This window comes from Engraulis encrasicolus, chromosome 10 (assembly GCF_034702125.1).
Source record: "Engraulis encrasicolus isolate BLACKSEA-1 chromosome 10, IST_EnEncr_1.0, whole genome shotgun sequence".
Lineage (NCBI taxonomy): Eukaryota > Metazoa > Chordata > Actinopteri > Clupeiformes > Engraulidae > Engraulis > Engraulis encrasicolus.
The window spans coordinates 41,424,245-41,441,642 of record NC_085866.1 but is presented as its reverse complement, the minus strand read 5'-3'; the positions used below and the strand labels follow the sequence as shown (position 1 = coordinate 41,441,642).

General features: G+C 44.3%; 1 protein-coding gene across 2 annotated transcripts in view; it reads left to right on the top strand.

The window, feature by feature from the left end:
- The window catches only part of mtor (mechanistic target of rapamycin kinase), a 167,099-nt gene extending 152,010 nt beyond the window's left edge, over nt 1-15,089 (top strand). Inside the window, exons 43-58 of one of the 2 annotated variants that reach the window (XM_063208916.1) lie at nt 58-180; nt 3,151-3,333; nt 3,783-3,917; nt 5,481-5,655; nt 9,010-9,145; nt 9,453-9,600; nt 9,940-10,062; nt 10,323-10,405; nt 10,523-10,595; nt 10,690-10,764; nt 11,068-11,203; nt 12,386-12,451; nt 12,777-12,857; nt 13,674-13,754; nt 13,958-14,063; nt 14,354-15,089. In XM_063208916.1, coding sequence (XP_063064986.1) covers nt 58-180; nt 3,151-3,333; nt 3,783-3,917; nt 5,481-5,655; nt 9,010-9,145; nt 9,453-9,600; nt 9,940-10,062; nt 10,323-10,405; nt 10,523-10,595; nt 10,690-10,764; nt 11,068-11,203; nt 12,386-12,451; nt 12,777-12,857; nt 13,674-13,754; nt 13,958-14,063; nt 14,354-14,369 — 1,740 coding nt within the window. In that variant the 3' untranslated portion in view covers nt 14,370-15,089. Of the gene's footprint in view, nt 1-57; nt 181-3,150; nt 3,334-3,782; nt 3,918-5,480; nt 5,656-9,009; nt 9,146-9,452; nt 9,601-9,939; nt 10,063-10,322; nt 10,406-10,522; nt 10,596-10,689; nt 10,765-11,067; nt 11,204-12,382; nt 12,452-12,776; nt 12,858-13,673; nt 13,755-13,957; nt 14,064-14,353 lie in introns of both variants that reach the window. The other variant, XM_063208915.1, reaches the window with a different exon arrangement.
- Nucleotides 15,090-17,398: the final 2,309 nt, after the last annotated feature.

Genomic DNA, 17,398 nt, shown 5'->3' with positions numbered 1-17,398 from the left:
CTACTCTACTCTACTCTACTCTACTATCCTCTTTTCTTTTCTCTTTGTGCTGTTCAGGCCCTGATCTACCCGCTGACCGTGGCCTCCAAGTCCACCACCACGGCCCGCCACAACGCTGCAAATAAAATCCTCAAGAACATGTGCGAGCACTGCAACGCTTTAGTCCAGCAGGCCATTATGGTAAAGGATATTTAATTATTACCTCCGCCAAGGAGGTTATGTGATCGCCTGGGTTTCTGTGTTGTCTGTGTTTGTTCGTTCGTTCGTTCGTGCGCTGCTATTTCACTGCCTGCCACAAGGTGCGCACGGTGAGCACTGAGCACCTTGCCTGATTATCATCATAGACTTGCCGCCGAAGGTGTTGCGTCACTAGGAGGGCGCAGCCTGGCTACTGAGCACCGGCGTGCCTGCGCCTTTCTGAGCAACAATAAGGAACAGGGAGAGAGTCTCCTTTGCCGCGCCAGCTCCAACACAAAGTGCATTTGATTTCACCTAAAAAGTTGTTCATCCGCATGCAGGAAACAATCCTGTCAAATTAATTACCACCGCTGCCAAAAATATGTTATCCATATGTTATCATTGCTGTTGCGAGATGGACAGTGACCACCCCCGCAGATCGTTTAGGTTCACAATGCTGTCGAATTAAGTAGGCCTACGTTGTCAAAAATATGGAATGTGATTGTGTAAGTTCACAATGCTGTTGTGGACTGTGACTGAGGTTCGCAATGCTGTCGAATTAATTAGGCTACCGTTGCCAAAATAATTTATGACTGTACGTTCACAATGCTGGTAAAATTCACATCCCCTTCGCTACATTTAAAGTTAACTCCAAGTTGTTTGCGAGATGGACCAGGATCAGAAAGCCCGACAGTCTGCATAATGGCCGAGCACCGGCGAATATTCCAATCGGGTGTGCCGCCAAAGCAATAAGGAAAAGGACTGTCTCCTTTGACGCCAGCTCCAAAACCATTGCTATCAACCTAAAAATGTGCTCATCAGCAGGCACCCTTTTGGCTACACCCTCGTTGAAGTTAACAAACAGTCATGTGAAATGAATTACCGCTGCCTGCCTAAAATATGTGTGAAGTGGAAGTGCACTGCTGTGAGATGGACAGTGACCACCGCAGATCATTTCGGTTGACAATAATGTCAAATTAATTAGGTAGGCTACCATCGCCAAAACAATATGGAATTTGTGGCTGTGCAAGTTCACAATGCTGGTCAAATGCATTACACTTCACTCAATTTAACCCCAGTTGCGAGATGGACCACAAAGCCCGACAGCAATGCCTAGACTGATTAACAACGGTGATAGTGATTTCCCTAGAATTAGGAAATGCCGCTTCACGCTTCAGCCGACAGCGCTAAGGCCAACCAGTGGCCCATGAGAATGATGCATACCATCGTAGGCAAAAAACAGGATTGTCTGTGGTTGTTTCAGTTTTGTTGGTCAAAATCATTACATTCCCTTCACTAATCATAGGCCTACAGTTCTACTAGCGTGTGATCACAAGTTTTCAAAGCAGGTTGATTTTTATCTTGTAGTAAGCACAAGGCTGGATTAGGCTGATACAATTGGTATAATTCCACTTAGTCTTTAAAGTGTGATATGAAATAGCTGTGAAATTTTAAATGGTAATAAGGGCATGCTGCCAATCATCAAAACTGTTTATAACAATGTGACCAGCAACTTCTGACCTTCAATAAGTGCATTTATAGAACAGTGCATAGTAAGTTCACAATATAGCATGTAGCACTTTGCCAATACCACAATCACACAGGTGAACAAAACAGACCACAGTTAATCAAGGACATGGTAATTATAAAAAATACAGATATAATCTAGTTACCACTTGACAGTTTAATTCTCTGAACACACTAATGGTGTGTATACACCTGCATAAATGACACAAATATCCCACTGTATGTGTCTAAAAACAAACTTAACTTCCTTGGCGGAGGTCTGCACACTCTGGGTGCATTTCTAGTTGTTATTGTAATTATTGTTACTCTTATTTAGGCCATTATGGAATGGAATGGGGTTTTAAGTGTTGTTTTAATCCACTATTAGTTGTTCTTATGAGTCACTATTGTTTTTAAGCTCTGTTGATAGTGTATTGTGTTAGTAATATGGGATGGATGGGTTTACCCTATCTACGCTGTAGCCAGTCACAATACACAGCGTAACGACATTAGTAATTATCAATTCGACACAGTGCATAATTCTAAAATGATTTTTCCTCAGTCAACATTGTCTTTGATTGATTGTAGCTGAAGGGTTGTAATTTTTTACGGCCACGGAGTCATCTGCTTGATTTGGCGTGTAGAAAAGTTGCATAATGACACATTGAGGTGTGTGTGTATGTGTGTGACTGTGTGTGTTCGTGATTTGACAGTTGTGTGAGCGTATCGCTATAGGGAGCAAAAAGCGTATTCGTTTGGCCATCCTGCAGAGCGTGACATGATATTAAAATGTGCTGCACCTTACACGTTTGTATGAGCGTGTGAGTGTACGTACGCATACATCAACCCCCTCCAGGTTAGAGGCTGATCTGTTTGGCCATTCTGTAGTGTGACGTAATATCATTTGAATTGACTGCACATCTCCATGGTGTGTCCATGTGCGTGTGTCTGTGTAGCGCACATATCCATCAACCCCCCTCCAGGTGATCGAGGAGCTCATCTGTTTGATCTGGTTGTCCATCCTGAGCTATTGCGTAACAACATTAAAGCAGAGGGGAAGGTGTGCGGGCGGCACCCCACGAGCGTGTGCGTTCGAGCGTGCTTACGTGCTTGATCCATGCTTGATCCATCCTGTATTGTTACGTAAATGTAAGAGTGTGTTGTACTTCACGCGTGCGTTCATGCGTTCATGTGTGTCCGTCCGTATGTCCGTTTATCCGTGTATGTGTCTCCCCATAGGTGCAGCTGGAGCTGATCCATGTGACGTGATAATATTGTCTTTGCAATGTGCAACCCCTCACCTGTGTGTGTGTATGTGTGTGTGTGTCTGTCCGTCCGTCCATCCGTGTGTGTGTGTGTGTGTGTGTGTGTGTGTGTGTGTGTGTGTGTGTGTGTGTGTGTGTGTGTGTGTGTGTGTGTGTGTGTGTGTGTGTATCCGTCCATCCGTGTGTGTGTGTGTGTGCTCAGGTGAGTGAGGAGCTTATCCGCGTGGCCATCCTGTGGCATGAGATGTGGCATGAGGGCCTGGAGGAGGCGTCACGCCTCTACTTCGGGGAGCACAACGTGAAGGGCATGTTCGCCGTACTGGAGCCCCTCCACGCCATGATGGAGAGGGGACCACAGACACTCAAGGAGACCTCCTTCAACCAGGCGAGCACCCCAACATCTCCTCTCCTCTGCTCTACACTCATATTCTCTCCTCTCCTCTCCTCTCTTCTCTTCCACTCTCTTCTACTCTCCTCTCCTCTCCTCTCTTCCACTCTCTTCTACTCTCCTTTGCTCTCCTCTCCTGTCTTATGTTATTTCCTCTCTTATGTCCCCTTCTTTCTTGCCTTATCCCATCCCTATGTTCAAACGACAGTAATGTTAATAGATGTTACTTATTAGTTAATATCAAGCATTTTGACTTCTTGTTTGTCGTTAATAAAGAGTTTACAGGCGCTTTAACCATTACGCAGGAACAATTATTTTTCTGATTATGAGGAATATGGTTAATATCTAGCTACTAAAACATTTTATGTTTGTAAGTGTCTTCGGTAACAACTTTGTTCTTTTGGAGGAGAGTTTGTCTAAGCTGAAGTTTTGTCCAATGTGTTCAGGCGTACGGCAGGGACCTGATGGAGGCTCAGGACTGGTGCCGGAAGTACATGCGCTCCGGCAACGTGAAGGACCTGACCCAGGCCTGGGACCTGTACTACCACGTCTTCAGGAGGATCTCAAAGCAGCTACCTCAGGTGAGTGGGGATGACAAACACCCGCTTGCCTATGTGTCCTCAGCTCATTTAACGCAGTGCATGCATCAAGTTCAACCTTGCTAGATTCAAGATTCAACAAAGTTATTGCCATGTCACCAACGTTGATAGGATTTTTTTTTTTTTGCACATTGCCAACATCAAAGACACACAATGGGCAGAAAGCACAAAGCAAAGCAAAGCACATGCGTACCAGGCAGACAGCCACGGATACAGTGATCTCCTAGCAACACCAATTTGATACTTTTGAGTCTGCTATCCAGGTGTCTTAAAAGCCAAGATCCATGTCTAACTGACCTGCAGTCTCCATGTGGGTTAACGTTACATGAGTACTGCTAAGGTAACCGCTGTCTTTCATAGTTTGGCCCAATGCTTGAGCCCAGTCCTAGTCAGATAGCTGAAAAGCTCTAGCTACCATTCAGTAGACTAGCACATCTCTCAACTTGGGTGTCAGGGGCATCTTATTTATGAGGGGTTTTCAAATATTGTTGGTGGTCCGTGGGTTGCTATGCAGTTAAACTATTACAAATATGCATACGCTTAAACAGTAAGCTGCATACTACTGCTCAATGAATGGTGATCCCTGGACCACAACTACCGGTAGTTGAAACCCCCTGCGATATACAATAATTCCTCAAGGCTGGCCTGAAATGCAGTAATTGTGCAAAGACGGAGATCTACTGGCGTTCCGTAAGCACAGCTAAGCTAGCTGGCGTTCATTAGCCTTTCGCAGGGCCATCATCACTCAGCCCAGTGACTTTCAGGCACTTCCTGTGGCCTTCACAAAGTATCCCCGCTGGTCGATGGCTTTTTCTCTGTCCCGAGGACCAAATATTTTGTTTCCAATCTGTTCTCTTGCTTTCTGTTTTTTTTTTCTCTCATTCTCTCCCTTTTCCGCTCTGGAAGCAAAATTGCATATTTTACCTCAGGGTAGTGCTGAAGTATTTGCTAAAACAATGAGGAGGAGTTTTTTTCTCTTTTACTCTCTCTCATTTTCTTGGTCTTATTATGGATAATGGCATAAACAGCGATTCCCAGGCAACCAGTAAAGGTGTGTGCTGGCCTCGTGTTATTTCAGATGGAGATATATATATATATTTTAAGCTCCTCCACCTGCTGCGTCTTTTATGGCTACCTGCTTTGCTGCCAAGCAAAACAGTAGTGGCTCGCAAATGAGAGACATGAATGACAGAGAGACTTACTGTTGTAGTAACAAATTACTCACCAAGTCACTCTTTCTTTCTTCCTGTCAGACTGTCTCACTGTCTTTATGTCTGTTCTTATGTCTTTAATCTGTCCTTAAAAATTCTGGTGTGTGTGTGTGTGTGTGTGTGTGTGTGTGTGTGTGTGTGTGTGTGTGTGTGTGTGTGTGTGTGTGTGTGTGTGTGTGTGTGTGTGTGTGTGTGTGTGTGTGTGTACGTGTGTGTGTGTGTACGTGTGTGTACGTGTGTGTGTGTGTACGTGTGTGTGTACGTGTGCACGTGTGTGTGTGTGTGTGTGCACGTGTGTGTGTGTGTGTGCCTTTATCCCTGTGTCTGTCCTCAGCTGACCTCTCTGGAGCTGCAGTACGTGTCTCCTAAGCTGCTGATGTGCAGGGACCTGGAGCTGGCCGTGCCGGGCACCTACGACCCCAACCAGCCCATCATCCGCATCCAGTCCATCGCCCCCTCCCTGCAGGTCATCACCTCCAAGCAGCGGCCTCGCAAACTCACCATCATGGGTAAGGCATGCCGATGTCATGGGCTGATAGTATTCCGACTCAGTGCCTGATTTCAGCCTTGACAGAGGTCTTGCTTGCAAAAATAAAACTAGACTCTTCTTACTTCAAAAAGTGTTAAAGGTTCAGACTCAAGAGTTTTCTACTATCAGGCCTGCAGATGTCACACCGGCTGAGAACAGAAGCGTTGTGCTTTCACTGTGTTGTAGGCTTCCCTTGACCTTGACCTTACTAGTGGACAGTAGATAAACGGATTCATTCACCTTCACATTTTCTTTTTTCAAATAACCTACATTGTTGGTGTGTAGAGCGTAATTTACTACCGTATGTTTTAAAGACAGGCCATCCCTTGTCTTTGCTGGTAGAGTATTTTCCTGTCTGTTCTCTCCATACCTCAGGAGTTCCCCCTTAGCTGTGTGCCGCAGCTCCCATAAGGGCTGAAAGAGTTGTGCCATCCCTCTTGAAACAGCCGTCTCTCTACTTGAGACAGGGCATCAGTACTCTCCTCCTCCTTACTTCCTTGAGCTCATAATGCTTGTGCAATTGCTGAAGGTGTTTTGCGTCTTGAGACGTTATTAAATCGTCAGAGGCAGAGGTAAATACGGATGACTATGCCTAATGCGGCAGTGGAAAAGAGGAAATGGGATAAGGGTTAGGAAGATTGCTCAGGGCCGAGTGCTGATGGTATGACACTTACATGCTCTCTTTGCCGCGGCCTGGCTACTGATGAACCATATGAGAAGCACTAGACTCCCTATCTTCCCCCAGCTTATGTCTCACTTCAGTAGTGGGATGTTGTCTTTCATCTTCCTTGATAACAAGAAGTGCCCTTACATAAGATGCTGTCTGATACTTTTGCCAGGGACAGCAGAGACCAATCACAGACCCTTATTTGAAGGTGCTTTTTACTGAGGCTCTCCTCCAACAGATGCCGCCGCGACACATTTCTTGTTGTCTTCGGCGCCTCAGAAGTGGTCCTCATGTGGTCTGCCACAAAGATTACTTTGTTTGGTGGTTCTCACTTGGCAAATGGTCTATATTGTGCATTGCTCAAGACAACAACATTGCAGAATTTCATCATTTGTGTCTTGAAATGGACCTACCATATTGCTTTTTTCTATGAAGTTGTTATGGCTAATTTATAAAAATAAAGGGCTCGCATCGTTCATTTTTTTTTTTAATCAATTGATCTATGAACAATAATGACCATTTTTAATCTTTAATTAACATAACAGGTTAAACAAAAATGTGCCCCTCTTTCCAAGCCATGACATCAATTGTTTCAGAGGTCCTAGATTGGCCGCAAACCTGTTCACTAGACTAGACTAGACTGATCATCACAAATTAACATAGCAGCTAGAACAAAAATCAGCCCCTCGCTCCAGGGCCATGACATCAAGTCCCTTCCACAAAAACGTCTCAGAGGTCCTCATCCGGCTGCAAATCTCCTCCAGCAGCTCAGACGGAATTTCTATCTGTGTTTGGTAGCGTCGGCCGGGTACATTCCCTTCTCCTTTCCTTCTCTTCTCTTCTCTTCTTCTCTTCATCTCTCCTGACACGTGTGTTTACACACGCACTGTTCTAATGTGGTCCCTGATGGAGGGGTGTTCCAGAGTAGCCAGCATTCCCAAGCTGGAGACGAGGCATATCGACCAGCCCCAACCTCTACCTCCACCTCATACTTCACTAACCTCCACCAACACCCGCAGGCCTGACCGCTGTTCCGATAATATGAGCCACCCATAGAGCTGAGTACCAAGCCATTACAATTCCAGGTTCCAGAGGAGCAAGCGATTTCCAGGCTGTAAATGATGAGCAACTAGCCTCAACCACCGCCACCTCCACCAACATCCTCAGGGCTGACCGGTGGCTGACCGGTGTTCTCATAATATGAGCAACCCTTCACGCTGAGCCACCAAAGCTATAAAACGGGCCATGGTAGCGGCACAAGAGGTTAGGGGCTGTATTAACAGCCTATCGGTAGCTCATCTTGACAAAAGGAGCCTATCTCGACAGAACATGGGCCACCCAAATGACTTTCACACACCATGAGACTCACCCACCCATGGCCTCCGAGAGAAAGAGAGAGAGAGAGAAAGAGGGAGAGAGAGAGAGAGAGCTCTCCAGCCAACCTGCCTCAGCATCACTCAGCAGTTTTAGACATTGTCCCTTTTTCCCCCTCCTCCTCCTCCTCTCCACATGCACATCCTCGTCAGCGAGGCAAAGCAGATGGCCGATGATCTTGTGATTCTCCAAGAGAGAGTAGAGAAGCAGTCCGCTATCTTCTTTTTCATTTCATCTTACCTCTTCCTCCACAATTTTCCGTGACGTGTGGTCTGCTATAGCACTTAAAATCATCTCGCTGGCTAGAGCGCATTAAGCGGGGACAGCCTGAAGAGCCTGGGCCCCGTGCACCGCTCTCCCTGGGACGTTAACGTTTAAACGGTTCACTTCATATGAAATCATATTATAGGCGGGCAGTGATTTTTCTTATTCCCATAGTCATTGTGGAAGAGTTGGATGGTGTTGTGGATGTGGACGTGGTGGTGGGGGTTGTTGGCTGTGTAGTATTGGCTATACACTGCCCTCTCCTCGACTGTCTGCACTAAAACTACTACTATTATAAGTCTGTACTTTTTATGAGTTGGTGTAATTCGAGGCAAGCGCCTTCTAATTCCCTCAAACTCTGGCTTATAGCACTCGACGGCTTTGTAGGCTGAGAGAGGGTCATTGTGGTGTCCTCCTGGGTCTACCCCACTGTGCCATGTTAAATATGTAATTCAACTCGAGCGTGATACTCCTAAGTGGCCATCTAGTATATGTATGGTTTGGCCAGCACGTCGGGGTTGGCAGGCATTTCAGCATAAGTGGACTGGTGCCTGTGTGTGAATGTGTGTGTGTGCGTGCGTGCGCGCATGTGTGTGTGGGTGCGTGCTTGCGTGCTTGGGTGCGTGCTTGTGAGACTGACTACATCTGTGTACTTGTAAATGCATCTGTTTTTGCGCATGTGTTTGGATGTGACTTGCCAGATATGTATTGTCTGCATACATTGTAAAAGCATCTGTGTGTATGCATACAAGTGTATTCATCCTTGTGTGTGTGTGTGTGTGTGTGTCTGTCTGTCTGTCTGTCTGTCTACGTGTCTACACTGTGTGTGTGTCTGTGTGTGTGTGTCTCTCTGTCTGCCTGTCTACACTGTGTGTGTACAGTTTGTACAGTGTGTGTGTGTGTGTGTCCAAGTGTGCGTAATTGCCCTCATGAGTGTTCATTTGCAGCCTTTGTGCCTTTGCGAGGTGATCCCGGCGCGTTCATGACCATGTGCATTCTGTGTGCCTTGCTCTTGTCCGCCCCCTGCAGGCAGCAACGGGCATGAGTTCATGTTCCTGCTGAAGGGCCACGAGGACCTGCGTCAGGACGAGAGGGTCATGCAGCTCTTCGGCCTGGTCAACACGCTGCTGGCCAACGACCCCGCCTCCCTACGCAAGAATCTCAGGTGGAGATATGGCCCGGCGTCCCCATCTGTCTGATGTTGTTGTTATAGCATGCAACACAGAGAGCTCGTTTTGCTAAATGAGGAGAAATTTGCTTGTAGTAGTCACTGATATGCTTATTTGTGGAATCTAAAATAGTTTAGTCTTGCTGAAGGTTGAATGATAAATTTCAACAATTTTAAATATTAATGTACCCCTACAAGGCTGCATTGTACATATTTTAAGCCAGTTAATTTCAGACAAAATTAAATTATTAAATGCATGCCACTGTAGGCTAATACCAGTTTTTCTCCCTGTTGTGTTTTGTAGCATCCAGCGCTACGCTGTGATACCTCTGTCCACCAACTCTGGCCTGATTGGCTGGGTGCCCCACTGCGACACACTGCACGCGCTCATTAGAGACTACAGAGAGAAGAAGAAGATCCTGCTCAACATCGAGCACCGCATCATGCTCAGGGTGAGGGGACAGACTCTAAGTGTGCACACACACACACACAGTTGCATTACTTTCTAAAGCAGATGTGCAAATGTTTTGCTTATTATTCTTTTTAATTAAATTATATTAACAACTTCATATATGTTTCTTTGTTAAGTGGGTCTGTTTTGGTGCATTTGATGGAATCGTATTACCAATTATTAGTAATTACTAATTAATTAAATGTTTAAATTGTATTTAAATGGTTTCAATTGATTTTATTCAGATATAATTTACAGTAAGTGCTAACCATAGTGCAGGAAATTTGATTACTGTACACTTGGTGGATTTGTTCCTAATGAATGTTTTTCCTGTGCCCAGATGGCCCCAGACTACGACCACCTGACCCTAATGGAGAAGGTGGAGGTGTTTGAGCATGCCGTCAACAACACTGCAGGAGACGACCTCGCCAAGCTGCTCTGGCTCAAGAGTCCCAGCTCAGAGGTATGTGATGGTGTCAAGCCTGTCAACCTTACCAGCCACATATCATGCACATGCTTACTACACAACGCCGGTTTCACACTATGTAGGTGTTAGACAGATTGACATCTAAAATATATTGGATTTTGTTTCTCACAGACTACACAAAAGAGTCATTCAACCCTCTTTAGTTTAAAAGTGGTCAAATTGGTCTCAGCGAATCATGTATTCTGGCAAATGAGATGATTATCTATATGTCTGTCTGTCTGTCTGTCTTGTCTTAGGTTTGGTTTGACAGGCGGACAAACTACACCCGTTCCTTAGCTGTCATGTCCATGGTGGGATACATCCTGGGACTGGGAGACAGGTGAGGACTAACAATAATGTATTGCAAATGCTTTTTACCATTAAGCCTTATTGGGCTTTTTAGTGGAAGCGGAAAAAAGACTTGTTTACTAACTTGTATCTTTTTGTTTTGTCATAGGCATCCATCAAATCTTATGTTGGATAGGTTAAGTGGAAAGATCCTCCATATCGACTTTGGTGATTGCTTTGAAGTGAGTTGTGGCTTTTTTTTATTCTGAGATGTTGGCTGAGGCTATGTCTGACCTACTCTGAAATCTTATGCTATATTTGACATGTGTTTCACAGGTTGCCATGACTCGGGAGAAATTCCCAGAGAAAATCCCATTCCGACTGACAAGAATGCTGACTAATGCCATGGAGGTTAGATGCACATTCATTTGTCCTCTTTTCAGGAATAGTTGGAACTTGAATGTACCTTGGGAATAATGTAGCAGTTTGCCACTTAGCTGTTTTAATCATTATATTTTTCATAAGTTTAAAAAAAAAAAAAAAAGGGGACTAGTGGCCAGTTGTATTCATTTTCATATGTCTTTCTGGGTGTGTGTGTGTGTGTGTGTGTGTGTGTGTGTGTGTGTGTGTGTGTGTGTGTGTGTGTGTGTGTGTGTGTGTGTGTGTGTGTGTGTGTGTGTGTGTGTGTGTGTGTGTGCGCGCCCGTGTGTGTAGGTGACAGGCCTGGATGGCAACTACAGAATCACGTGTCACACGGTGATGGAGGTGCTGAGGGAGCACAGGGACAGTGTCATGGCTGTACTGGAGGCGTTTGTCTACGACCCCTTACTCAACTGGAGGCTGATGGACAGTGAGTTTCTATATCTCAGTGGTTCTCAACCTATTTTGCACAAACGCCCCCTTAACTTCATCCCAAGCCTGCCATTGCCCCCTTACTGGGTCAACACTCTGGTGGCGACAAATGAATCGCTGGACTGTTTAGCAAGAGTAACACAAGCGATAGAAGTGACAGAGCATGCCCGTTAAAAGGTGAATGCAAGCATTCCGACATTCCAATTGGCTGTGATGGCTGTCACCGAACCGCATCATAGCTCATTTGCATAATCATCGCTGAAGTCCAACTACAAACTGACGCTCAAATCGCCTCTAGTCATTCAAATCGCTTTTGTCTCTCCTGTTGCCAGCAACTCAATACTCAAATAAGTCAATTACTTCCGTCGTAGGAGTTGCTCAAGTCTCGTCTGGTCTATTAGTTACTCAAGTCTCGTCTGGTCTATTCCCCCTTTCAAATCCCGCTGGGTATCCGAAGGGAATCAATTTACCCCAGGCACAACCAGCAGAGGAAACTCTGAAGACCTCAGACTTAAAAGCCTTAGGCATTTACAGTAAGCAACTTTCTAGAGAATGAGAAAAGTTTTAAACTCAATTGTAAACCTCACTGGGGCCAGTGCAATGACCTAAGCAAATTAGTCATGTGATGTCTCTTCTTTATTTTCGGTTAGAGTTCTAGTTGCTGCATTTTCAATAAATTGCACCTGTCTAAATGACTTCTTATGGTTTTGAGGGAAATATCACCAAGCTCAGTATTGAGCTAAGTGGTGCTTGACGCACAGGCTGTCTTGACATTTCACATTGTTTTTAATTATGTTGTTCAACTGTAGCTCCATGGAAGATGCTTCACTCTATTTCTTACAATGTCACTGGTGATATTAGCGAAATATTACTGAGCTCAGTCTTGTGCAGACACTCCAGTCTATATACGTATATTCTGACCCTTCACATACTCGTGACCATATTGAGACAACACGGGCAATGTAGAAAACAGTTTGAAAATAATTTGGAAATGAAGATAGATTGTTGTGGTTATATTTCCACATTCCATTCAAATTGTTTTCTTAATTGTGCATGTTGTCTCAATATGGTCTGGATGTCTGGAAGTAGCTATCTTGTCAACGCTGAAAGGGCTTTTTCTCTGTCCAGTTTACTCTAGCACGCACTCTCTCTCTCTCTTATCCCTTTCTCACATCTGTAGCCAACACGAAAGGAAACAAGCGTTCCAGGAACAGGACGGACTCCTATTCTGCTGGACAATCCGTGGGTAAGTCATCGTCGCCTGGAGGTGTGTGTGTGTGTGCACGTGCGAGAGAGAGGGGGAGAGAGAGAGAAGATGCGTGTGTGTGTGCGTGGCACGACTGCGTGGCTGCATGCTCGTTCGTGTGTGTGTGTGTGTGTGTGTGTGTGTGTGTGTGTGTGTGTGTGTGTGTGTGTGTGTGTGTGTGTGTGTGTGTGTGTGTGTGTGTGTGTGTGTGTGTGTGACAGATTAGCACATGTGTAATTGCTTTCAGAGTATGAGTGTGACTGTTGCTTGCGTGTGTAACCCCCACCCCTGCTGTGTGTGTGTGTGTCTTTGATGTGACCCGCAGAGGCCCTGGACGGCATTGACATTGGCGAGGCCTCTCACAAGAAGCCAGGAACCACCGTGCCTGAGTCCATCCACTCCTTCAGTGAGTCAGCAACACACACACACACACACACACACACACACACACACACACACACACACACACACACACACACACACACACACACACACACACACACACACACACACACACACAAATAACCCTGCTTATCTTGTGCCTGGGAGGACACTGCCCACCCTATCCCTCAAACACCCAAAAGGCACATCATTTCACAGGGATTTAAATTGGACTTGCCTTACTCACACACACACACACACACACACACACACACACACACACACACACACACACACACACACACACACACACACAATCTTCACTTCACCTCAGGGACTGTAACTACCACCGTGAGAAACTGAGGTTGAAAGCAATAAGTCCAATTTTGTGTCTGTCAAAAATCGTTTATCCTCCTGACTCAAGGTGTTGCAGTGCAAAAAAAGTTAAGGTCTAGGTCGGTGAAAGCATGGCAGAAGCTATTGCATAAAAGACCTCTGCCATACTTTTATCAAGAGGGTCAAGGCAGAAACCATTTTGCTCATTTCATGAATCAAATGACTCAGCCTGTGTTATTGTCACTATCTTTCATTTTCTGAGCAGCACGTCGTCCTGTTCATGCATCAAGGTTGTTTATTAAAGAGCCAGACCAGCCTATTTCTGTGTTGAGCAGGATATTGTTCATTGTAGCACCAGCCCAGCATATTTCTGTGTGGTGAACAGGAGGTCATTTGTTGGAATAATGGTGTTGCATATGTCTATGGATCGCCTGGGGGGACTGGGGTGGGAGTCATTGAGGAAAGGAAATTGTGAGGTTAATTCTTTTTCTTGCTTGCTTTTCAGTCGGTGACGGCCTTGTGCAGCCCGAGGCCCTGAACAAGAAAGCCATCCAGATCATCAACAGGGTGCGGGATAAACTGACTGGTGAGTTCCATCGCTATTCTGAGATGTCTCTCTGTTTGTGCGTTTGTTTGTTTGTTTGTTTGTTTGCCTGCCTATATCTGTCTGTCATTCTTTGTACTTACAATCTGTGTGACCTTGTATTAGTTGTTGTACAGTATGCATTGAAAGAAGTCAGCAGTTGTGTAACCCCTGCTTTGTGAAACTTTCTCTGTCACACACACAAGGTCGGGATTTTTCACACGATGAGACCTTGGATGTACCGACCCAGGTGGAGCTTCTAATCAAGCAAGCGACGTCGCATGAGAACTTGTGCCAATGCTACATTGGATGGTATGCATCTCCACTGTCGCAACAGGAGATTGTAGTTTGATGAAGTGGACACCTCTGAGGAATGGTTTATGTTGGTGGAAGTGCAATATGGGTCACTGATTTGCTTCTCATACATTTTATACATGTTATTTTTTTTCTGATAAATGAGGATTGTCTTTATTTTTCTGTCTTCAAAATGCAAATGAATGCACAAAATTGTGGCAACAACTCACAATGTCATCTCTCACACAATGTGCTTTCATCCTTTTTTTAGCCTTTGCTAATCAGAGCCCTTTTCTCTCTTTCTGCAGGTGTCCGTTCTGGTAGAGGAGCACCTGAACACAACCCCCTGCATTGCAGTCCTTGTCCTATGCTAATATTTCTACGGTGGCCATGGGAGTTAGGTCTGGGGTATGCTTGCTGTGATAACCATGTGCAAACGAGTGTACATACTTTGTTCCGAACATGGCCGACGGGGCATGAATATTTTCCACCATTGTTTGACTGTACAGCGACCTGAACATGGAAGTTCAGAGGACCGCCCCTCGCGGTTGTGTCAGTATTGCACCATGCGCAAGCGTCTACGTACCTTGTGTCAGGTGTCCTACCACACGTAAAACTGACAGAAAATGTGAATAGCAACGCTTTTTCTTGCACAAAAAGCATACCCCGGGCCTCAATGAGAAATGACTCTCGCTTTATAGAATAGCAATGATGTGTTGCAGACATTTTGAAGTATTTCTGGCTTTTATTAATAACTTAATGTCTCATATCTGAAGGTTAGCTGATGCACAATATAAATTAAGAGACTTGATGTCACATGGTGGTGACAATGAATTAATGATGGGGAAACATGATTTTTGCTCATCCACTGTTTCATTTCTGGAGCCTTTCAGTGTTGTGCCATACTACGTTACAATAAATGATAAACAACATTATGGAATAAATTAAATAATTCACGAGGTCTTATAATTTGCTAAGACTGCACTGAATGTATTTGTATCTAATTTTGCGTGTCAGAATTAATAAAATTGAGTAAATGTTTCACGTCACTGTTTTTTTCCCCCATAAAAATATAGTATTGATTGTATAGTAAAAAGTAAGTTAAGGATTAAGTTTTAAACTGAAAGCTATGAAGCAAATTAACTTGGCTGTTTCCCAAACACTCTTAAGTATTTATTAAGCCTAAGTAGTACTTAAGCCAAAGGTGGCCCTTGGTAAATATATCAAAAATAGATCTCACATCATCACTAGAAGTTTATACACTACATACACTATTTTACCTTGCACAAACACTTTGATATTTAAGTACTACTTCGGCTTAAGTACTACTGTACAAATGTTGGAAAATCCAGCCCTGGAAACTATAATGAGAAGCCATGCAAGGCTATACAACTAAATGTTGAGATGTTATCCAAGGATTTTGAGTTTTACCTCTCCTTAAACACCCTTGATTACCAGAGATGTGGACTTGTGACTTGTGACTTGGACTGACTTGTGACTTGAATTACAAATGATTCGACTTGAGACTTGACTTGCCAATATTAGGAATGACTTGTGACTTGACTCAACGTGTACGCTATTGACTTGAGACTTGACTCGACTTGACAGTTTTAGCTTGCAATGACTTGCAATAGTGCTCCAAGTCAATGAATATATTTTTTTTTGCATTTGTGTGTGAAAAATATGAAAAAAATGGGTTGCATGGTCACCCAAAAAAAGCATGAAAGCTTGCCTGCAGCTGTGGCGTAATGGTTAGGGAGCTGGGCTGAAGATAACAGAGTTGCAGGTTTGAATCCCACCCTAGATCCACCTCTCCCTACACCTCCATCCATGTCTGAAGTGCCCTTGAGCAACGCACCTAACCCCACATTGCTCCAAGGACTGTCACTAATATGTGCGTTGGATAAAAGATAAAAGTAATTTAATGAATAATTATAAACTGTGGTAAAACCATGGTTAGTTTTCCAGAGTGAAACCATGGTTCAATTTATAGTTAAACCTAGTAAAACCAAAAACCAATGCCGAACCATGCTCAAAAAACTGAAATCATGGTATACCATGGTCGATTTTTGTAAGGGACATGACTGGTGAAGGGGGACATGCAAAGCAGTGTGGAGAGGTAATGAATTTATGACCAAAGGTAATTGTCAATATTGCACATATAATACAAGGTGACTTGTTAAGGACTTGGAAAAAATAAGACTTGGACTTTGACTTGACTTGGCTTTGGCACGACTTGGACTTGGACTCGACTTGGTCAAATGTGTCGTAACTTGTGACTTGACTCGGACTTGATTGGAAGGACTTGAGACTTGCAAATTAGTGACTTGGTCCCATCTCTGTTGATTACTCAAGGTGAAGGACTTCCAGAAATATGATAAGAATAAACACAACTTCTGTCTTAGTTTGTATTGTATTGTTATATTTCCTAGATACATTTCAGGAAGCCTTTTGTAACATTTGTCAGTGTGACTCCACAATGGCTCTTAAATGACTCTTAAAATGGCTACCTGCATCAGGGTTCTTGCAAATTTAAGATTAACAAAGTACAGGTTACATCTAAATACATTTCATTATAATTTGCAGAAATGGAAAAGCTATGTCAGTGTACTAAGTTATTTCAAGTTATTAACACCGGTAAGGTGCCTACGATTTATGGCCCTTCGGTCAATATTCTACACCCTATGTGGCCCTTGGGCCAAAATAATGGCCCACCCCTGCAGTAGGCTATAAAACCCAAATAAATAGTCAACAGCAACACTCACACAAATATTATTTAGACTTTTTGAACATTATTTCAAGGCCCATTTGGAATACCTTCATTCCCGGAGCACAGTGCGGTCAGGGTAGGCAGGGTAGGCAGTGCCTACCCTGGGATAAATGTCTTAAAAATAAAAACTAACACGTGTTTAAAAAAATATTCTTCAGAGTTCACATAGGCCTACACAACAATAACATTGATTCAGCATAAATTATGAGCTGTTTAAAGTACAGTATACACAGGACAACGATCAAAAACCTAAGTAATCGCACGAAGCAAAGCGCTCAGGCTTGGGCAGGTTGCCGTGGCAACGCGCAGTCCCGGCTGGTAGCAGAGACAGGCTGAAAGCAGAGCTTTCGAATGCCAGCCAGGCAGCCCGGTAAGGCTCGCTTTTCCTCTGCCTACCCTGCCTTCAATGCTGTCAATGTAGAAGTTTGCGCATGCGTATTAAGTTGTCACATAGCTTGTCAATGGGACTAAAATATATCTCAGACTAAAAGCAGAGCCTTTACTCTGTGGCGGGAGTATGTGAGCCAACCACAGCGCCCAAAATGAAAAATTGTTACAATTCAGGTAGTAGCCAATTTCTGCC